The 22,709-nt window shown below is 45.1% G+C and overlaps 1 protein-coding gene across 1 annotated transcript in view; it reads right to left on the reverse strand.

Moving 5' to 3' along the window:
* LOC129817002 (collagen alpha-1(XXVIII) chain-like) overlaps positions 1-22,709 on the reverse strand; it is a 31,018-nt gene that overhangs the window by 693 nt on the left and 7,616 nt on the right. Inside the window, exons 6-33 of the mRNA XM_055871993.1 lie at positions 19,618-19,662; positions 19,199-19,225; positions 19,065-19,109; positions 18,901-18,945; positions 18,583-18,636; positions 10,250-10,318; positions 10,098-10,166; positions 9,334-9,402; positions 7,824-7,892; positions 6,231-6,299; positions 6,075-6,143; positions 5,872-5,940; positions 5,692-5,763; positions 5,288-5,356; positions 5,126-5,197; positions 4,467-4,535; positions 4,215-4,283; positions 4,059-4,127; positions 3,888-3,956; positions 3,705-3,773; positions 3,449-3,517; positions 3,244-3,312; positions 3,051-3,131; positions 2,899-2,934; positions 2,766-2,802; positions 2,116-2,673; positions 1,629-1,966; positions 1,198-1,450 (exon numbers count right to left, since the gene is read on the reverse strand). Of these exons, the coding sequence (XP_055727968.1) occupies positions 1,198-1,450; positions 1,629-1,966; positions 2,116-2,673; positions 2,766-2,802; positions 2,899-2,934; positions 3,051-3,131; positions 3,244-3,312; positions 3,449-3,517; positions 3,705-3,773; positions 3,888-3,956; positions 4,059-4,127; positions 4,215-4,283; positions 4,467-4,535; positions 5,126-5,197; positions 5,288-5,356; positions 5,692-5,763; positions 5,872-5,940; positions 6,075-6,143; positions 6,231-6,299; positions 7,824-7,892; positions 9,334-9,402; positions 10,098-10,166; positions 10,250-10,318; positions 18,583-18,636; positions 18,901-18,945; positions 19,065-19,109; positions 19,199-19,225; positions 19,618-19,662 (2,698 nt within the window). The remainder of the gene's footprint in view (positions 1-1,197; positions 1,451-1,628; positions 1,967-2,115; positions 2,674-2,765; positions 2,803-2,898; positions 2,935-3,050; positions 3,132-3,243; positions 3,313-3,448; positions 3,518-3,704; positions 3,774-3,887; positions 3,957-4,058; positions 4,128-4,214; positions 4,284-4,466; positions 4,536-5,125; positions 5,198-5,287; positions 5,357-5,691; positions 5,764-5,871; positions 5,941-6,074; positions 6,144-6,230; positions 6,300-7,823; positions 7,893-9,333; positions 9,403-10,097; positions 10,167-10,249; positions 10,319-18,582; positions 18,637-18,900; positions 18,946-19,064; positions 19,110-19,198; positions 19,226-19,617; positions 19,663-22,709) is intronic.

Below are 22,709 nucleotides of genomic sequence, written 5' to 3' on the forward strand. Positions count from 1 at the left end.
TGTCGCTGCACAGCTATTTTCAGGTCTTTCCAGAGATGTTCGATCAGGTTCAAGTCTGGGCTCTGGCTAGGCCACTCAAGGACATTCAGAGATTTGTCCCGAAGCCACTCCCACGTTATCTTGGCTGTGTCCTTGGGGTCATTGTCCTATTGGAAGGTGAACCGCTCTGGAGCAGGATTTCATCAAGGATCTCTCTGGACCTTGCTCTGTTCATCTTTCCTCCATCCTGACTAGTCTCCCAGTCCCTGCCACTGAAAAACATCACACAGCATGCTTCACCATAGGGATGGGGCCAGGTTTCCTCCAGATGTGACACGGTTTGGTTTGAGAGTCTTTAGGTGCCTTTTGGCAAACTCCAAGAGGGCTGCCTTTTACTGAGGAGTGGCTTTCGTCTGGCCATTCTACCATAAAGTCCTGATTGGTGGAGTGCTGCAGAGATTGTTGTCCTTCTTGAAGATTCTCCCATCCCTACAGGGGAATTCTGGAGCTCCTTCAGAGTGACAATCGGGTTCTTGGTCACCTCCCTAACCAAGGCCCTTCTCCCCCGATTACTCAATTTGGCTGAGCGGCCAGCTCTAGGAAGAGTCTTGGTGGTTCCAAACTTATTCCATTTGAGAATGATGGAGGCCACTGTGTTCTTGGAGACCTTCAATGCTGCAGAATATTTGGGGTGTCCTTCCCCAAATCTGTGCCTCGAAACAATCCTGTCTCGGAGCTCTATGGACAATTCCTTCGACCTCATGGCTTGGTTTTTGCTCTGACATGCTGTCAACTGTGGGACTTTATATAGACAAGTGTGTGCCTTTCCAAATCATGTCCAATCAATTGAATTTACCACAGGTGGACTCCAATCAAGTTGTAGAAACATCTCCAGCATGATCAGTGGAAAAAGGATGTACCTGAGCTCAATTTCGAGACTCATAGCAAAGGGTCTGAATACTTGCAAACATTTCTAAAAACGGGTTTTAGCTTTGTCATTAGGGGGTATTGTGTGTAGATTGAGGAGGAAAAATATTGATTTAATCCATTTTAGAATAAGGCTGTAGTGTAATTAAATGTGGAAAAAGTAAAAGGGTCTGAATACTTTCCGATTTCAAGGAATTTGAAAATGTGCAAAAATAGTGAATGTCAACTTCCATGACAGAAATGACTGTGTTTCTTTATCTAACACAACATGTTGCAGTGTTAGGTCCTAACCTTGGGGGAAAATAGAATTAGGGATAGGAATTGATACAGGTTGAAATTGGCCCTCGCTGGATGATGAAGCTGAACCTGATGTTCCTGAGGATGATGATGCTGATCCTGATGATGATGATGATGAGACAGCTGTGTTGGAGTGGGAGCTTTCCCTTGCAGGGAAGATGGATACTGTTTTGTTAACTACAGCCACAGTACTACCTCCTTGCACGTGGGTCCTTACGTCTAAATCTTCACCCTCTTCATCATCCACCTGGATGATGACACACACACATAGATTAGTTAGACAGTAACTCAACCCACTACTGCTAAAATGTAATTTAATTGACTAACAGAGCAATGACTATAACAAAGCAATCCTTCAATTGCTCCTCTATAACACCTAAAGAGAGATACTTTGTATGATATAAATGTGTCCTGTAAAGGTCTACTTGAACCTGCACTGGGAGTGGTCCAGCATTGAGGGGCAGAGCAAAGTTATCTCCACGGCCTCTGATGTGACTCTGGGAACTGGTGCGTCCACTTGGATTTAGGATAGGATCCTCATTATAGGCGTTTCCATGTTCGTTATTCCCATGTTCGTTATTCCCATGTCCGCTGTTCCCCTGTCCGTTGTTCCCGTGACCGTTGTTCCCGTGACCGTTGTTCCCATGACCGCTGTTCCCATGACCGCTGTTCCCATTCCTTCCAAAGCCATTAGCGTTGCGATTCAACACAAGGGCTCCATTCTCATCCTCACAGAACTGGCTAACAAGTTTTGACTCCAGAGCTGAAAGACAGAAGGAGAGAAATGACAACCTCAGGTAAAGTATAAAATATGATATCTGTATGACAATAAAGGGTAAAGTTGTTATTACTGTACAACAGCATTGTATTAAGTAATGTGTGATACCATACACATATGACCATGTTAATCACCTGGTAGAGTGTTGAAATCGTCGATGAGGTACATATGTTCACTGTCGGGGTCCGAGGCGATCAGATTTAGTTCACGCAGGAACTCGGCCTGGGTTGTATCTGAGGTGTTGACAATCCCCAGGGCATACATCTCAATGTTGGCAGCATGGGCCTCCCTCACAGCAATGTCTAGCTTCACAGGCTCTCGTTTGTCTGTCTGTCCATCTGTGATAACAATGGCCACTTTTCTAACCCCAGTACGGGCACTGTAGAAGGCCTCCTGGGTAGCCTTCCGGATGGCGGTGCTAGTATAGGTTCCCTCACCCACGTAGGACATCTTCCTGATGGCCTGCTTGACATCTTGCTTGGTCATGTAGCGCGCCAGATTGAACTCCAGGTGGACATCCAGACTGTACAGAACCAGTCCAATTCTGGTGGCGTTACGTCCAACAGTGGTACGGTCCACCAGCGCTGTGACGAAGTCCTTGATGATTTCAAAGTTTTCCGGACCAACACTCTCTGAGCTGTCAATGACGAATACAAGCTCCATTGGCCTCTCCTTGCACTTGATTCCACATCCTAAAAGCATGAGAGAGATACTGAATTAACATTATTGAATTAATGCTTCATGTTTTAGCTTGGATTTATTATTGTCATGGTGTTAGGCTTACCACATATTTCCTTGATCAATTTAATGATGTCTTCTCTCTGGAAGTGATAGAAGTGTGAGAGTTATATGCATATTTCATATTTTTGTATATATTACAGAGTCATTCAAGCCGTATGTAAAGTTTTTGAACTTACTGTAAGCCCTGCTTCACCCTTTACTCCTGGCCTCCCCTGAGATATGAGAAAACATTTGAAATGATTACTTATAAATTATCACTACTTATAAATGATATGAAATATCATAACACAGCAATTTTAGTAAAACAATGAATATTTAGAAAACTCACAGACTCTCCAGGAATCCCAGAATCTCCCATGCCCCCCTTTACACCCTTATTTCCTCTCTCACCCTGCAAGCCACGGTCACCCTGCAGTGAAGAGACAGGAGGAAGAAACAGGAGCACTGCTGTTAGAGACAAGGTCACTATATCCATCAGAAGAAGAGGGGTATGAGTTGAAGCATGCATGTCATCCTCTTACCTTACCTCCTGGGAATCCTTCCCCTATGGGTCCCCTTGGCCCTGTCACACCCTGAGACCCCTGCTCACCCTAAAATACAAAAGATGAATCATTAATCAAAACAAGAACCATGGGGTGGTCATTTACCCAAAGGCCAGGTAGTTGAAAAAGAGCTAAAACACACTAAAGATCACAGGTCAGGAGTGGACGGTGTTATTAAACATACCTTGGGGCCCTGCAGACCTTCCCCTGGGGGCCCATTTGGACCAGGGGGTCCTTTCCTTCCAATGTTACCCTGTAAACCAATTATGCTAATTTAATGGGAGGGGACGGACAGGCTACAGACTATAACTAAAGTTGATTAAGTTTGGACATTGCCGTCACAGCTGGACTACTGGTATGTGTTAAGGTATGCCACGTATTACACTCAGAATGTGACCTATGGCTTAATAATGGAAGTTCTGTTAATATTAGCTTCATACCGGTGGTCCTTGCACACCCTTTCCTTTTGGGCCTGGCAAACCTGGCAATCCTCTGAAGCCAATGTCTCCCTGGGACAGACAGATGTAGAGTCACGTACGATACATAATACACATTCACATTGACATGTAGTAGGTTGTAGCAGATTGACATAGATGATTTAGGGACAGATGCATGACAAGTACCTTAGGTCCTGGGATGCCAACGCCCTCAGGGCCCTGCTCTCCCTGTAGACCTGGAAGGCCTGGAGGACCCTAAAAAAAGAACGGGGAACAATCCAAATTGAATGAGTTTGGCTTAACACCAGTAATCTGCAGTTAAGTATGCAGTTGGTCATGCTGGTTGTAAGCACTCACCACTGGACCAGGGAAACCTTCACCTTTGGGCCCAAAAGGTCCTGATGGACCAGGATTACCACGGTCACCCTGGTAAAAACATTATTCAAACGATGAGCATATGCCTCATAGTAATAGTAATTTCATATTTTCTTTGTTGTGAATTGCAACACTTACCTTTGGCCCAGGTAGCCCATAGCCTGTCTCTCCAATCGGCCCAGAGGGACCAGGTGTGCCCAGATCACCCTGAGACAGAGGATGAGATAAGCTCATCACAATGCTGTTTATCAGCCAGGATATGATGATGCATTGCAACAGACTGCATGTAACAGTGATTCTTACTGCAGGCTAACAGGCCTGTCAAATGTGTACAGTACCTGCCAAGACCTGCATACAGAAACAGGGTGTTAATAGATGTGTATTTCTTACCTTGGGACCTGCAATGGCCCGTCCCGGTAGTCCTGGCATGCCCAGTCGGCCTGGTGTGCCAGGCTCCCCCTGAAAAAAATTAAAATAACATTGAACTCTACAGACACTTTATCCAAACAAGCCCTACACTACCAGCAGCCTGCAGAGATTTTCTGCAGAGTTTCCCACTTTTGTAATCTTCTAGTGTATTTTGGTTGAACTCAAACTGTTGGGCTGCTATTACAACAATCTCAACAAATATGCAGTCAATATAGTGTGTGTTGAGGGTTGGTTGTAAATAACCTAAATAGACGTTAATTTAATGAATAATGGTAGGTCAAAGCAAACAATTCTATCAGGTTTGCTAAATCTGCAGTGCAGTGCTGTGATCAGATTGTGCTATTGTGTGTTATTGTGTTATTCTCACCATGATACTTATCGTAAGAGTAGAGGTGTTCTGGTCAAATTCCCAACCTGGCCCCTTTCAATCATGTCCACCTAATTATCCACCTGATTCCCATTTGGCATATATCACTCCTCACCTCTCCACTATGCTAGCTTACGTATGGTGAGCATTCTGCCCCCCCCCCCCCCCCCCACTATGCAAAGAGTGCTTTGAGCATCTACTGTAGGTGAAAAGGCGCTACATAAATGCAACCAATTATTATTATCATTATTACCTTTGCCCCTGAGGGTCCGGTCATGCCAGGAGGTCCATGTAATCCACGGATGCCCCTCTGACCCTGGTCTCCCTGGTAGGGGTGGCGCACATATCATTTACATGACCCCTTTCTTGGTGCTTACAGGTTAGTATGACAGAAGGGTAAGGATGTGAAACCTACCTTCTCGCCCTGGGTGCCGATCCCTGCTGCTCCATCAGGACCTCTTATACCAGCTACACCCGCCTCACCCTGGCAGTGGCGAAGGGTAGATGGGACAGACCATTTCACATTGGCACATTCCTTTCCTTTGTGGTGTACTGGATCTATAGAACTATACTGGATCTATAGAAGTATACTGGATCTATAGAAGTATACTGGATCTATAGAAGTATACTGGCTCTATAGAACTATACTGGCTCTATAGAACTATACTGGCTCTATAGAACTATACTGGCTCTATAGAACTATACTGGCTCTATAGAAGTATACTGGATCTATAGAAGTATACTGGCTCTATAGAAGTATACTGGATCTATAGAAGTATACTGGATCTATAGAAGTGGTGTAAAGGTGAAATAACACACCTTCTGTCCTGGAGCCCCGTCCTCGCCTGGAAGACCAGGTAAGCCAGCCAGGCCAGATGTACCAAGCTCACCCTGGAAAAGAAACAAATTGCTTTAAAAAATATATCACAAGTTAAACAGGCTTATTTGAGAAGGTGTTTTTAATTATTTGGAAGAGGGTGGATAAGGTATTTGTCTTACCTTTGGCCCTGGCTCACCAACGCCTCTCTCCCCTGTAGCTCCGAGCTCTCCTGGTAAACCTTGATCACCCTAGAAATAAGAGAATGGAAAGCAGGGTGAAGAAATCCACCAGGCAAAAACAACAGGCTAGCTACAAACAACAGCAATTAGAGAATTCCATTATCTTGGCCTTCAATTCATGGCTTTACATTGTCTTTACCAACCTTAGGTCCAGGTAAGCCCTCTCCTTGAGGTCCTCTGCCACCAGGTGGACCTCTGGGACCCTCCACTCCCTGAGGAATAAAAATCACAATCACATGTGTGTGTGTTTGATGGGCATGCAAGTGTAGTGTTACGTTAACCTTCGCCACTCATCTTACCTTCTCCCCCTGGATGCCCGCTCCTGTAAGTCCAACAAGTCCAGGATGACCTGGAGGCCCAAACTCACCCTGAGGTCAAACATAAAAAGGGTTGAGGGCAGGGCCCGATTAAGAAATCATAGGCCCCGGGGCTTTGTCTTTTATAGGCTCCCCTGCCCCCAGCTCACGATGATGGCCGATGCGCTCATCGTGGCAATAGCCTATCTCAAGATGAGATACTTTGAAAAACAGTGCTGCTGTTAGCTAAAATTGGAAGTTGAGAATATTTTTTTTGATTGATTCTAAACACAGATTAGTCTTCTCTTTTCAGCAGTGGGCATTTGCTTTCCAAACTGCATGTTTTTCCCGCAATTGTATTTTGAATTCTGTAAGGCAAAACGACAGCCGCAACTAACCATAGAAATATAATCCATAGATGGCAGTTCCCATTCAAGTCAGGACTGGCATCCATTGCTAGTGTACCTATGAGTTTAACTGTCAAATTGCCAGGGTAAGAGGTTCCAAAACCCTTCTATGGATTATATGTCTATGGCCACAATGCAACAAGCTGTATATTTGACACGCATGCTGCCCAAACTGAGCGGCAACTGAAGGCAAACTGGTAACTGCCAAAAATAAAGGAAACACTTGGGTAAACGAGGTATACAAAGTATATGTTATGGTGTGGGGGTGCATTTCCCTGGTATGGTTAAGGTCCACTTGTAGAATCTATGCCAAGGTGCATTGAAGCTATTCTGGCAGCTCGTGGTGGCCCATCACCCTATAAAGACACTTTAAGATGGTGTTTCTTTTATTTTGGCAGATACCTGTATGTGCTTGTGATACAATTTAATCCATTATGAACTATTGATCCTCTATGGCTAAATTATGCTCTCTGGTGTATTTTGAACATTTGGCGTGGGCTCCTGTGGTTGGATAAAAAAAATGCATGACTAGCAGAGCAGGCTCCCGAGGTTTGGCATTTGCAGTAAAAAAGATCCAAAATATATACCACATACAGTATATAATACATACAGTATATACTTCCTTTAATATTATTGTAAAACATTATTATTATTATATATTTTTGTTTTTTGCTTCCTATTTGATTTCTCTTCCCCCAGCGGCTTCAGCCCCGTTAAACCCCTGCATTAATCCGACCCTGATTGAGGGTCTAGGTTAGCTTTTAAACCTTTATGAGGTTATTGGCCTTTATGTCTTAAAATCAAGATAATTGGTACTAATAGAATCACCAGGCTCAATATCTGCATGAGTGCCTTTCCTAAATGTGATGTGAGCATATAGAGTATCTTATTCTTGACTAGAGGGCTAAAATCCCTAACCACCTAACCCTAAATGTGGTTTAATTTGAGTGCTAGACACTGGTTATGGCAGTAGTTGAATGTAACAATATACTGTAGCATGGTTGTTTATTGAATCCTACAACATGCAAAAAGAATCCTACCTTCAACTTTCCCACAGTAACTACTGCTATAACCCCCCCCCCCCCCCCCCCGCCCTTTCTTTCACAATGGAGTGCTCCAAGGTCTTTTGTTGGGTAGGCATGGCATGTTTGTGTGAATGGCATTGATTAATGATGTATTTACAGCCCACCTTTTCTCCTTTGATTCCTGCACCCGTCTGTCCTCTTGGCCCCCTCGGTCCGGCCAGCCCCCGGTCTCCCTGCCGAACAAAGACAAGTCATCACCCCTCTCTCCCGTCACACACATCCAGCTCCCACTGGTTCACACAATCACAGCACTATCCTCATTGTTCTCATTCTCAGTCAATAGTGTAGTGGGGACCGGGAGGGTTAAGTTAGCACCTGTCTGTCTTGTAACATGACATGGTCCTCTATGACTGAAGTTATGTTATTCTCAAATAACACGTTCATGTTGGAATATGTTTACGTTATCCTTCTGTTGCTTACCCTTGTCAAACTTGGCAGAGGGAGAGGGTGATGCATTTTGGCATGTTTATTGCCTCAGCAACAGTTGAAAATAATTAAATGCAGACACACAGACAGGAACATATTAATTGTTTGGGTGGGGGCGGGGGGGGGGGGGGTTGACCTGTCCTTTAAAACTGCTCTGACCCCTTTCGGAACGAGGGCTTTCCCATAAGAGCCAATGTTTGGTTGCCTCAGGACATTTTCTGTGTTACGCTCATTTTCCACGATCTGCCTACTACTGCCAAATGTAAGTGCATCAACCACAGGTCACACTCTCATCACTGCTGTTATTTTATTTGCTCTCAGGTTCTGACTTGAATTAGGAAAAACAGACTGAAGGAAGTATTCCACTGCTAAAGAATTTGTTCATGAGGATGTTTTATACATTTACTCATCTGATATAAGCACTGTGTTCATGTTCATGTCTCTACATGTTATGATGATAATATAACTCAAATAAAACCCAAGATGATCTCCAAGTGCTGTCATAAAAAAAATGATAGCTATGTTTACATAATGTGTTCTATTTTGTGGTTGTTTGCCACTTAAATCCCATGGAAATCCAGTCCCTCTCCAAGTGTATGTGATGTTTGAACAGTCCACATATAAGATATAATATGTCACTCCACAAGTTGCAACATGGAGAAATGACATTGTTTTTAAAGGGTTTGCATGCGCGCATCAACATGAATGGTAACACTTGACTGAGAACTAGCTGTGATTAGACTAGTTTGGAGAAGAGCAGGGCCTGGCTTTGGCAGATGCAGTAAATTTGTTTATTACACAGTTCTTCCCTCTGAAATCCAGCGAATGAGAGTTGTGCTTTCATGCTTATGTAACTCCTTGTCAGTTTCTGAGGCCAATTATGGCCCAACAGATGGCCATCTTCAACAGCCCAGGCGCTGGTAGAATCAAGAGGTTGAGAAGCCGTCTGATTTATGGAAGGTTTATGTCTGTTTCTGCTATTGGTGTAATACAAAGAAGGTCTTTTGAGTGGACTTTCTGCTTCCAGCATTGTAGCTAATGGTAAATCCCAGAAATGATGCTGTGGGCTAACACAATTCTCACTAGAAAGAATGGAGGATAAAAATGAAGAGGAGCGCATTCTAGCTGTACCCAGATAATTTCTCTATTGTATTTTCCCTTTTAGTCATGACAAAATCGTAATCATACCTTTGGCCCAGGGAGCCCCTCTCCGTGGGGTCCTATCTCTCCTTGAAAACCTTGTGGCCCTTGAGGCCCCTGTAAAATAAACCAGCATTATCCATTTACCAACATTGGGTCAGATGACACTGTCTTTGTAGTTGTCATCCCAGCTCACATTTCCTACTGTGATATACACTGAGTATACAAAATATTAAGGACACCTGCTCTTTTCATGACATAGACTGGTCATGTGAATCGAGGTGAATGCTATGATCCCTTATTGATGTCAGCTGTTAAATTCACTTCAATCAGTGTAGATGAAGGGGAGGAGACAGGTTAAAGAATAGTTTTTAAGCCTTGAGTCAATTGAGACATGAATTGTGTATGTGTGCCATTCAGAGGGTGAATGGGCAAGACAAAATATTTAAGTGCCTTTGAACGGGGTATGGTAGTAGGTGCCAGGCGCACCGGTTTGTGTCAAGAACGGCAACGCTACTGGCTTTTTCACACTTAACAGTTTCCGTGTGTATCAAGAATGGTCCACCACCCAAAGGACATCCAGCCAACTTGACACAACTGTGGGAAGCACTGGAGTCAACATGGGCCAGCATCACTGTGGACTCACCTTCCAGAGTCCATGCCCGAAACTCAATGTTAGGAAGTTGTTCTTAATGTTTTGTAAACTGAGTGTATAGTATCATTCACAAGGTTTATTAAGGTGTCAATGAAACCAAACTACATAATGTAGTAAGCTACAGTAAAATGCTAGTCGGGTGTTTCATTCCACTCACTGGCTGACCATATTCACCCAACCCTGGTGGACCAGGGGGGCCGGGTTTCCCCTGGAATCCCAGATCACCCTGCAAAAAAGACACAGTGAGATGGAATAGGTAACATTAAACAATTCATTAGTTAGAGAAAAGCAATAACAGACTAAATGTACCTTAGATCCAGGAAGTCCAATACCATTTTCTCCCTGAATTCCGGCCGGGCCAGCTGGACCCCGGTCACCCTGTGATGACAAACACAAGAGACACAGATTAAAGTTAGCAGCAAACAAAGACAGCAGCATAATACAGATCCAATGTCAAGAACAAGGGAGTGAGTTTCAGCTAAAGGGCAGTCTAAAGCTCTAATTCAGTCTAGGCAGTTCAGAGAAACTTTTACATTCAGTTGTTTTACATTTAGATTCAGATTCAGATTAATGTTAACTGACATCACATAGAACCATTGTCTTTTAATTTATCTTACTTAGAGATATATTGACATGATATCAATTACAGTTGAAATCGGAAGTTTACATACACTTAGGTTGAAGTCATTAAAACTCGTTTTTCAACCACTCCACAAAGTTCTTGTTAACAAACTATAGTTTTGGCAAGTCGGTTAGGACATACACTTTGTGCATGACACAAGTAATTTTTCCAACAATTGTTTACACACAGATTATTTCACTTATAATTCCCTGTATCACAATTCCAGTGGGTCAGAAGTTTACATACACTAAGTTGACTGTGCCTTTAAACAGCTTGGAAAATTATGTCATGGCTTTAGGCTAATTGACATAATATGAGTCAATTGGAGGTGTACCTGTGGATGTATTTCAAGGCCTACCTTCAAACTCAGTGCCTCTTTGCTTGACATCATGGGAAAATCAAAAGACATCAGCCAAGACCTTAGAAAAAAAATTGTATACCTCCACAAGTCTGGTTCATCCTTGGGAGCAATTGCCAAATGCCTGAAGGTATCACCTCCATCTGTACAAACCATAGTACGCAGGTTTAAACACCATGGGACCACGCAGCCATCATACCGCTCAGGAAGGAGACGCATTCTGTCTCCTAGAGATGAACTTACTTTGGTGCGAAAAGTGCAAATTAATCCCAGAACAACAGCAAGGACCTTGTGAAGATGCTGGAGGAAACAGGTACAAAAGTATCTATATCCACAGTAAAACGAGTCCTATATCGACATAACCTGAAAGGCCACTCAGCAAGGAAGAAGCCACTGCTACAAAACAACCATAAAAAAAGCCAGACTACGGTTGTTATGTTTGGAGGAAAATGGGGGAGACTTGCAAGCCGAAGAACACCATCCCAACCGTGAAGGACGGGGGTGGCAGCATCATGTTGTGGGGGTGCTTTGCTGCACGAGACTGGTGCACTTCACAAAATAGATGGCATCATGAGGGAGGAATATTATGTGGATATATAGAAGCAACATCTCAGACATCAATCAGGAAGTTAAAGCTTGGTCGCAAATGGGTCTTCCAAATGGATAATGACCCCATGCATACTTCCAAAGTTGTGGCAAAATGGCTTAAGGACAACAAAGTCAAGGTATTGGAGTGGCCATCACAAAGCCCTGACCTCAATCCCATAGAAAATGTGTGGGCAGAACAGAAAAAGCATGTGTGAGCAAGGAGGCCTACAAACCTGACTCAGTTACACCAGCTCTGTCAGGAGGAATGGGCCAAAATTCACCCAACTTATGTATTGTGAGAAGCTTGTGGAAGGCTACCCGAAACGTTTGACCCAAGTTAAACAATTTAAAGGCAATGCTACCAAATACTAATTGAGTGCATGCAAACTTTTGACCAACTGGAATTGCGATGAAAGAAATAAAAGCTGAAATTAATCATTCTCTCTACTATTATTCTGACATTTCACATTTAAAAGAAAGTGGTGATTCTAACTGACCTAAGACAGGGAATCTTTACTAGGATTAAATGTCAGGAATTGTGAAAAACTGAGTTTAAATGTATCTGGCTAAGGTGTATGTAAACTACCGGCTTCAACTGTATATAGAAATATATAAAATATAAGACAAAACACACATCACAACAAGAGAGACAACACAACACTACATAAAGAGAGACCTAAGACAAACACATAGCATGGCAGCAACACATGACAGCACAACACAGTAGCAACACAACATGACAACAACATGGTAGCAACACAACGTGGCAGCAGCATAACATGGTAGCAGCACAAAACAGTGTACAAACATTATTAAGAGTGAGAGTGGCCATGATTGAGTCTTTGAATGAAGAGATTGAGATAAAACTGTCCAGTTTGAGTGTTTGTTGCAGCACATAGGCCTATGGGTAGGCTACATGAGGTGTGTGACTAAAAGTTGCAAAAAAGACATTGTTTCTTATGCTGTGCATCATTCACAAGTGATAATATATAATTCACAAGTGATAGGTTAATTTTGTCACCTATCAGACTATTCTTGATTTCAAATCAAATCAAATAACATTTTATTGGTCACATACACATGGTTAGCAGATGTTATTGCGAGTGAAGCCAGCCAGGATGCTCTCAATTGTGCATCTGTAAAAGTTTGTGAGGGTTTTATGTGACAAGCCAAATTTCTTCAGCCTCCTGAGGTTGAAGAGGCGCTGTTGCGCCTTCTTCACCACACTGTCTGTGTGGGTGGACCATTTCAGTTTGTCTGTGATGTGTACGCCGAGGAACTTAAAACGTTCCACCTTCTCCACTGCTGTCCCATCATGTGGATAGGGGGGTGCTCCCTCTGCTGTTTCCTGAAGTCCACGATCATCTCCTTTGTTTTGTTGACGTTGAGTGAGAGGTTGTTTTGCTGACACCACACTCCGAGTGCCCTCACCTCCTCCCTGTAGGCTGTCTCGTCGTTGTTGGTAATCAGGCCTACCACTGTAGTGTCGTCTGCAAACTTGATGATTGATTTGGAGGCGTGTATGGACACGCAGTCATGGGTGAACAGGGAGTACATGAGGGGGCTGAGGCCCCACCCTTGTGGGGCCCCAGTGTTGAGGATCAGCGAGGTGGAGATGTTGTTTCCTACCTTCACAATCTGGGGGCGGCCCGTCAGGAAGTCCAGGACCCAATTGCACAGGGCGAGGTTGAGACCCAGGGCCTCTAGCTTAATGATGAGCTTGGATGGTACTATGGTGTTGAATGCTGAGCTATAGTCAATGAACAGCATTCTTACATAGGTATTCCTCAGATGGGATAGGGCAGTGTGCAGTGTGATGGCGATTGCATCGTCTGTGGACCTATTGGGGCGGTAAGCAAATTGAAGTGGGTTTAGGGTGTCAGGTAAGGTGGAGGGGATATGATCCTTGACTAGCCTCTCAAAGCACTTCATGATGACAGAAGTGAGTGCTATTGGGCGATAGTTATTTAGTTCAGTTACCTTTGCCTTATTGGGTACAGTAACAATGGTGGCCATCTTGAAGCATGTGGGGACAGCAGACTGGGAGAGGGAGAGATTGACTATGTCCATAAACACACCAGCCAGCTGGTGTGCGCATGCTCTGAGGACACGGCTAGGGATGCTGTCTGGGCCGGCAGCCTTACGAGAGTTAACACGTTTAATGTCTTACTCACGTCGGCCACGGAGAAGGAGAGCCCACAGTCCTTGGTAGCGGGCCGTGTCGGTGGCACTGTATTATCCTCAAAGCGGGCAAAGAAGGTGTTTAGTTTGTCTGGAAGCAAGACGTCGGTGTCCGTGACGTTTTCTCTTTGTAGTCCGTGATTGTCTGTAGACCCTGCCACACATGTCTTGTGTCTGAGCCGTTGAATTGCGACTCCACTTTGTCTCTATACTGACATTTCGCTTGTTTGATTGCCTTGCAGAGGGAGTTTGTATTGTTTGTATTCAGCCATAATCCCAGTCACCTTTCCATGGTTAAATGCGGTGGTTCACGCTTTCAGTTTTGCGCAAATGCCACCATCTATCCACGGTTTCTGGTTAGGGTAGGTTTTAATAGTCACAGTGGGTACAACATCTCCTGTGCACTTTCTTATAAACTCACTCACCGAATCAACATACACGTCAATATTATTTTCTGAGGCTACCCGGAACATGTTCCAGTCCGCATGATCAAAACAATCTTGAGTGTGGATTCTGATCAGTCAGATCAGCATTGAATAGTTATTAACACAGGTACATCCTGTTTGAGTTTCTGCCTATAGGAAGGGAGGAGCAACATGGAGTCGTGGTCGGATTTGCCAAAAGGAGGGCGAGGGAGGGCCTTGTATGCATCGCGGAAGTTAGAGTAGCAGTGATCCAGAGTTTTGCCAGCACAAAACATGCAGCCTCAGGATATATGGTTTGCAGTTTGCATTAAGTCCAGTGAAGTTCCTTGAGAGCCGCAGTGGTATCGGCTTGAGGGGGGATATACACGGCTGTGACAATAACCAAAGACAATTCTCTTGGGAGATAATACGGTCTGCATTTAATTGTGAGGAATTCGAGGTCAGTTGAACAAAAGGACTTGAGTTCCTATATGTTGTTACAATTACACCATGAGTCGTTAATCATGAAACATACACCCCGCCCTTCTTCTTCCCGTAGAGATGTTTATTCCTGTCGGCGTGACGTACAAAGATTCCAGGTGTACAGACTCCGACAGGATATCCCGAGAGAGCCATGTTTCCGTGAAACAGAGTATGTTACAGTCCCTGATGTCTCTCTGGAAAGCAAGCATTGCCCTAATTTCGTCTACCTTGTTATCTAGAGACTGGACATTAGCGAGTAATATACTTGGAAGCGGTGGGTGGTGTGTGCGCCTTCGAAGTCTGACCAGAAGACCGCTCTGTCTACCTCTTCTCTGGCGGTGTTGTTTTGTGTCAGCCTCTGGAATCAGCTCAAATGCACAGGGTAGTTCGAACAAATGATCCGCTTTGGGAAAGTCCTATTCCTGGTTGTAGTGGTAGTAAGTTGATGACGCTCTGATATCTAATAGTTCTTCCCGGCTGTATGTAGTAACACTTAAAATTTTCTGTGCTAACAATGTAAGAAATAATACATTAAAAAAACTAAATACAGCAAAGTTTCCTAAGGACTAGAAGCGAGGCAGCCCTCTTTGTCGGCGCCATTTTGATGTTGATCTTGTCTTTACATGCTAATAATATATGTGTGACATTTGTTTTGATTTAGAATGGACTATTACCATGCACCTGTATCGAAACAGATGCAGCAGGGAAAAATACACGTCATCTATGCACTGAAATAGCGAATGGAGGATGTTTTTCCCCATGGTTTATTTTCATGCCAGCCAGGTAGGTTATACTCATGTTGTAAATATTAGCAATGCAATTAATATTAGGAAGGTTGAGAAATAAATATAGTAGGCCTAGCCTATTGAAAGCTGATGGGATCCTCCTCTTTTTATTAGCAGCCATCACTCTGTTTTCTGTCTTAATTGCATAGGCTATAGAAATGAGCTCATGGGCTCTCATGAAGTGTTAGATTTTCAAATACATTTGCATTGATGTCAGAGTGATTAGAGGGACAATAGAGTGCTGAGTACCAAGCAGTTAGCAAGTTTGGTAGGCTACTAATGACCAGCAGCAGCATCAGAGCTTGGAGAAGCCTAATTACCGTGACTAAACAGTCATGTTGAATTTGACTGCCTTAGCCATGTGCCTTATACTGCCATGTGCCTTATACTGAGGAATGGCTTCCGTCTGGCCATTCTACCATAAATGCCTGATTGGTGGAGTGCTGCAGATATGGTTGTCCCTCTGGAAGGTTCTCCCATCTCCACAGAGGAACTCTGGAGCTCTGTCAGAGTGACCATCAGGTTCTTGATCACCTACCTAACTAAGGCCCTTCTCCCCCGATTGCTCAGTTTGGCCGGGCGGCCAGCTCTAGGAAGAGTCTTGGTGGTTCCAAACTTCTTCCATTTAAGAATGATGGAGGCCACTTTCTTCTTGGGATCCATTTTTTGGTACCATTCCCCAGATCTGTGCCTCAACACAATCATGTCTCGGAGCTCTACAGACAATTCCTTCGACCTCATGGCTTGGTTTTTGCTCTGACATACACTGTCAACTGTGGGACCATATATAGACAGGTGTGTGCCTTTCCAAATCATGTCCAATCAATTGAGTTTACCACAGGTGGACTCCAATCAAGTTGTAGAAACATCTCAAGGATGATCAATGGTAACAGGATGTACCTGTGCTTAATTTTGAGTCTCATAGCAAAGGGTCTGAATACTTACTTAAATAAGGTATTTCGGTGGCTGAACCGATTCCGACAACATATCCCGAGAGAGCCATGTTTCCGTGAAACAGAGAATGTTACAATCTGTCTCTCTAGAAGGCAACCCTTGCTTGAACTTATTTTTACCCATCTACCATTAGGTGCCCTTCTTTGCAAGGCATTGAAAAACCTCCCTGGTCTTTGTGGTTGAATCTGTGTTTGGAAGTCACTGTTCAACTGAGAGACCTTACAGATAATTTGTATGTGTGGGGTACAGAGATGAGGTAGTCATTCAGAAATCATGTTCAACACTATTATTGCACACACAGTGAGTCCTTGCAACGTATTATGTAACGTATTTAGGCTTGCCATAACAAAGGTGTTGAATTCTTATTGACTCAAGACATTTCAGCTTTTCATATTTTATTTTAATTTTTTTTATTTTGAAAACCTAATTCCACTTTGACGTTATGGGAAATTTATGTAGGCCAGTGACAAAACAAACTTCACATTTGATCCATTTTAAATTCAGGCTGTAACACAACAACATTTTGAAAAAGCCAAGGGCTGTGAATACATTCTGAAGGCACTGTAAGAATCTGTTAAGTCAATATATTTAAGTTGAAGTTTTACCCTAATTTCAATGTTTACAACGCTGGTTGAAATCTTTTCAAATCCAATGTATTTTCCACATTGATTCCATGTCACAATATGCTGACAAATTATGTTGAAACAACGTTGATTCAACCAGTGAATACACAGTGGGGAGCTATTGTCTGAACTGTACTGTATATGGAAAAGTGGGGAAACTATTTTACCCCTCCAAATGAAACAAGTCAGGGCACATCCTGAAGCCAGACATTGTCTCAGTTGAGGTGTCGACTCAAAGTAGTCAAAAACATCCAGTCTCAAAACAATTAAGAGCTATTTTACTGGAGGCAATGGTTTGCCGGAGAGTTTGCAGTAATCATGAGATTTATTCACGATTTAGGAGTTATTTAATCCTAAACAAGAAACAACAAAGAAGTTGAGCCTGTCAAGCAGAAAGCTAAGATAACCACTAGAAAACATTTCCCAAAGCAAGGCAGATCTCTCACACGTTTCAGTCCATACCTCCATAACAATCACATTTGACCTCAGTTAAATGCTCAACACCTTACATTCCTCTCTTAAAACATATTCCTAACAGGGTAGACTATAAACATGGCTCTTTCCACAATTATCCATCCAGTTTTGAAAGATTGTCTTTGATGGTGGTGCTGATTCAATTAGCAAGAGATAAATCACTAGGCTGCTAAAATCTCAACACGTACAGTTCACATACTCATATTATGGGAGCAACATCTGTCTTTAACATTCTGTTTACCCTTTTTTCTCTTTCCAATGGAAACCTGCATGTTCTCACATGGAGAGAGAACATTTGACTTTTCATAGCTGTAGTGCCTTGACAATCCCAACAGAGGACTAGTAAGGAGGTAGACAGTGCTTTAGGCAGTTCCTAGTGTACCGTATATTTAGAAACAGGACTCCTGCCATTAACTGAACCTGAGTATGAATGTGAAAACTAGCATTAATCCTCACGCTGCTGAATTAGTGAAGGGGAAGGCACTGGCACCGGGCCAGTATTTTCCACAGGTGCCTATTAAGGGAGAGAGACACATGCCCCTCGACTCTCAGGTAGTACAACGCGTGGCAGGAACCTCTCTTTTAAAGTTCCGTTAAAAGGATGTAACAGTCCTGACCTGTTTTATGTTGTTTTTATGTGTTTATGGTCAGGGCATGTGTTTTGGGTGGGCAGTCTATGTTATTCGTTTCTATGTTGGTTTTGGTTTGCCTGGTATGGCTCTTGATTAGAGGCAGGTGGTTTGCATTTTCCTCTAATCAAGAGTCATATTTAGGTAGGGCAATTACACTGTTTGTTTGTGGGTGGTTGTCTCCTGTGTCCGTGTCAATGTTTGCACCATACGGGACTGTATACGGTTTGTTCATTTCTTGTAGTCTGTTCCTGTTCATTTCGTTCGTCACGTTGTATGTAAGTACGTCGTTCAGGACTGTCTACTTTCGTTTTGTTATTTTGTATCATTTTCAAGTATAGTTCGTTTTCTGTCTACGTCGTCTTTGTCTATTTTGTTTATTTAATAAATCATTATGTGTTCAAACTTCGCTGCGCCTTGGTTCCCTCAATACTCCTCCTTCTCCGAAAATGGAGAGGAGGAGGAAAATCGTTACAAAGGAAGTGTACAGGCGACAGCAGATGTGTGTGATGAGGTAAGTATGAGGTGTCTCCTTACGAACCTTCTTTCCCTGAGGGCCCTCAGGTCCAACGTCACCCTGTGGACCGGGTAAACCCTGGGGAGGAACAAAGAACACTCCTTAACAAAGGTGGACAATTCACATTGGGATATAAAGTGAAGGCTACCCAGATACTGATGCTAAATTGCTGGGAAGATCTACAGAGATTACAGACATTATCAACTACATTGTGTGTGTGCGTGGGAGGAGAGTGGAGCATGGAGCGAGTATATATGCGTTCATACAGGTGTTTCACAAAAGTATAACACTTTGATCTGAATATGGGCATTTTCTAGGTACATGTTGCTGTTGTTTACCCACCTGGAGACCTCTGACTCCTCTGGTGCCCATTGGGCCCTCAGGACCCTGGGAGTGGACATTCAATGAAACAGTAAATAAAGGTACTGTATAAATCAACCTGTAGTATGATCAACAGAACAAAAGCATGACTCAGAGAGCCGATAAGGGGGATTATTCATACCTACCCTGTCCCCTTTAATTCCTGGAGTGCCACACTCGCCTCTCTCACCCTGTGTAATGGAAAGCAATATGTCATATGAATGAACTGTAGCTTCAAAATAACATACAGTAAATAGTAATGACAACTTGAATGACATACCCTCTCTCCTTTGTAACCAGATTTTCCCTGCAAACAAACACAGTATAATAGGTTTGATTGTGAGCAACAGCTGTACGTACATTGATAAACGCTTAATCAACATACAGATGTAGGATCTTAATTTAATAAAGTTTGCTGCAGCAACAGGAAATGTGGAATATTATGTGGATTATTATTAATGGACATTTAAGAGGGTTTATTGGGGGTTGATACATTTTTTGTAAATCAAGTCTGAAATGTCAAAGTGGAAAACTTCAGAAGCATTTTAAAACCTCAAATACACTACATGTTTTACATTTCCTCCAGGAAAGTTCCCCTGCAACAGGGAGATTAGATTAAGAACCTAGATCTGTATCTATAGATATCTGCATATGAACATTTCATATAAGAAGTACTACGTGTTTAAGTGTATCACTCACTTCTCCGCCATCCTGACCTGGAAGTCCACTTAGTCCTCCCTCTCCCTAAAAGGAAAGGAGAACATGGTAATCTACCATATATTATTTACACAGTAAACACTGGAGCTATTCAATTTCGATTATTTTTTATTTTATTTATTTTAATTTAACTAGGCAAGTCAGTTTAAGAACAAATTCTTATTGACAATGACGGCCTACCCCAGCCAAACCTGGACGACGCTGGGCCAATTTTGCGCCGCCCTATGGGACTCCCAATCACGGCCGGTTGTGATACAGCCTAGAATTGAACCAGGGTCTGTAGTGACGCCTCTTGCACTGAGCTGCAGTGCCTTAGACCGCTGCGCCATCTGGAGCCCGAGCCTTATATTATTACTCCTATAAGGAATACGCAGTATGTCTATAGAAGAATAGTACATGTAAATTGGCTGTATCTGTCACGTTCCTGACCTGTTTTCTGTTGTTTTGTATGTGTTTAGTTGGTCAGGGCGTGAGTTGGGGTGGGTATTTTATGTGTTGTGTTTCTATGTTGGGGTTAATGTGTTGCCTGATATGGTTCTCAATTAGAGGCAGGTGTTTGACGTTTCCTCTGATTGAGAACCATATTAAGGTAGGCTGTTCTCATTGTTTGTTGGTGGGTGATTGTTCCTGTGTCAGTGTTGGTGCTACACGGGACTGTGACGGTTAGTGTGTTTTGTCAGTTTGTATAGTGTTTTTGTTTTGTCTAATTAAATTCATTATGTCTAATTACCACGCTGCACATTGGTCCTCTGATCCTTCTCGCCTCTCCTCGTCTGAGGAGGAGGAAGAGCTAGACTGCCGTTACAGAATCACCCACCAAACAAGGATCAAGCAGCGTGGCAACGGGCAGCAGCGACAGCAGCAGCGGTACCAGGAGGAATGGTAATGGGAGCAAATATGGAACGGAGAATGACCCTGGGCTAAGGTTGGAGAATATCGCCGCTCTCGGGAAGAGATGGAGGCAGCTAAAGCCCAGGAGCGGTGGTATGAGGAGGCAGCACGGAAGCGGGCTGGAAGCCCGTGAAGAAACCCCAAAAATGTCTTGGGGGGGGCTAAAGGGTAGTGTGGCGAGGGCAGGTAGGAAACCTGCGCCCACTTCCCATGCTTACCGTGGAGAGCGGGAGTACGGGCAGACACCGTGTTATGCGGAAGAGCGCACGGTGTCTCCTGTACGGGTGCATAGCCCGGTGTGGGTTATTCCACCTCCCCGCACTGGGCGGGCTAGAGTGAGCATTGAGCCAAGTGCCATGAAGCCGGCTCTACATATCTGGCCTCCAGTACGTCTCCTCGGGCCGGTGTACATGGCACCAGCCTTACGCATGGTGTCCCCGGTTCGCCAACACAGCCCAGTGCGGGTTATTCCACCTCCCCGTACTGGACGGGCTACGGGGAGCATGCAACCAGGTAAGGTTGGGCAGGCTCAGTGCTCAAGGGAGCCAGTACACCTGCACGGTCCGGTATATCCGGCGCTACCTTCCCGCCCCAGCCCAGTACCACCAGTGCCTACACCACGCACCAGGCTTCCAGTGCGTCTCCAGAGCCCTGTTCCTCCTCCACGCACTCTCCCTGTGGTGCGTGTCTCCAGCCCAGTACCTCCAGTTCCGGCATCACGCACCAAGCCTCCTGTGCGTCTCCAGAGCCCTGTACGCACTGTTCCTTCTCCCCGCACTTGCCCTGAGGTGCGTGCCCTCAGCCAGGTACCTCCAGTTCCGGTACCACGCACCAGGCCTATAGTGCGCATCGAGAGTCCAGTGTGCCCTGTTCCTGCTCCCTGCACTAGCTTTGAGGTGCGTGTCTCCAGTCCGGTACCACCAGTTCCGGCACCACGCACCAGGCCTACTGTGCGCCTCAGCAGGTCAGAGTCGGCCGTCTGCCCAACGCCGCCTGCACTGCTCGTCTGCCCAGCGCCGTCTGAGCCATCTCTCTGCCCAGCGCCGTCTGAGCCATCTCTCTGCCCAGCGCCGTCTGAGCCATCTGTCTGCCCAGCGCCGTCTGAGCCATCTGTCTGCCCAGCGCCGTCTGAGCCATCTGTCTGCCCAGCGCCGTCTGAGCCATCTGTCTGCCCAGCGCCGTCTGAGCCATCTGTCTGCCCAGCGCCGTCTGAGCCATCTGTCTGCCCAGCGCCGTCTGAGCCATCTGTCTGCCCAGCGCCGTCTGAGCCATCTGTCTGCCCAGCGCCGTCTGAGCCATCTGTCTGCCCAGCGCCGTCTGAGCCATCTGTCTGCCCAGCGCCGTCTGAGCCATCTGTCTGCCCAGCGCCATCTGAGCCATCTGTCTGCCCAGCGCCATCTGAGCCGCCCGTCTGTCCCGAGCCATTAGAGCCGTCCGTCAGTCAGGAGCCGCTAGAGCCGTCCGTCAGTCAGGAGCTGCCAGAGCCGTCCGTCAGTCAGGAGCTGCCAGAGCCGTCAGCGAGTCAGGAGCTGCCAGAGCCGCCAGCCAGTCAGGAGCTGCCAGAGCCGCCAGCCAGTCAGGAGCTGCCAGAGCCGCCAGCCAGTCAGGAGCTGCCAGAGCCGCCAGCCAGTCAGGAGCTGCCAGAGCCGCCAGTCAGGAGCTGCCAGAGCCGCCCTCCAGTCATGAGCCGCCCTCCAGTCATGAGCTGCCCTTCAGTCATGAGCTGCCCTCCAGTCATGAGCTGCCCTCCAGTCATGAGCTGCCCTCCAGTCATGAGCTACCCTCCAGTCATGAGCGGCCCTCCAGTCATGAGCGGCCTTCCAGTCATGAGCTGCCCTCCAGTCATGAGCTGCCCTCCAGTCATGAGCTGCCCTCCAGTCATGAGCTGCCCTCCAGTCATGAGCTGCCACTCAGTCCGGAGCTGCCACTCAGTCCGGAGCTGCCATTAGTCCAGAGTTGCCATTAGTCCAGAGTTGCCCCTCTGTCCTAAGCTACCTCTCTGTCCGGAGCGATCTCTCTGTCCGGAGCTACCTCTCTGTCCTGAGCTAACTCTCTGTCCTGAGCTACCTCTCTGTCCTGAGCTACCTCTCTGTCCTGAGTTGTCTCCTCTATTTAGGAGGGGCCTTGGTGAAGGTTCCTGGACCATGGTCGGGGGCGAGGGTCGCCACTCAAAGGATGCTAAG

Source organism: Salvelinus fontinalis, chromosome 19 (genome assembly GCF_029448725.1).
Source record: "Salvelinus fontinalis isolate EN_2023a chromosome 19, ASM2944872v1, whole genome shotgun sequence".
In the NCBI taxonomy this organism is placed as follows: Eukaryota; Metazoa; Chordata; class Actinopteri; order Salmoniformes; family Salmonidae; genus Salvelinus; species Salvelinus fontinalis.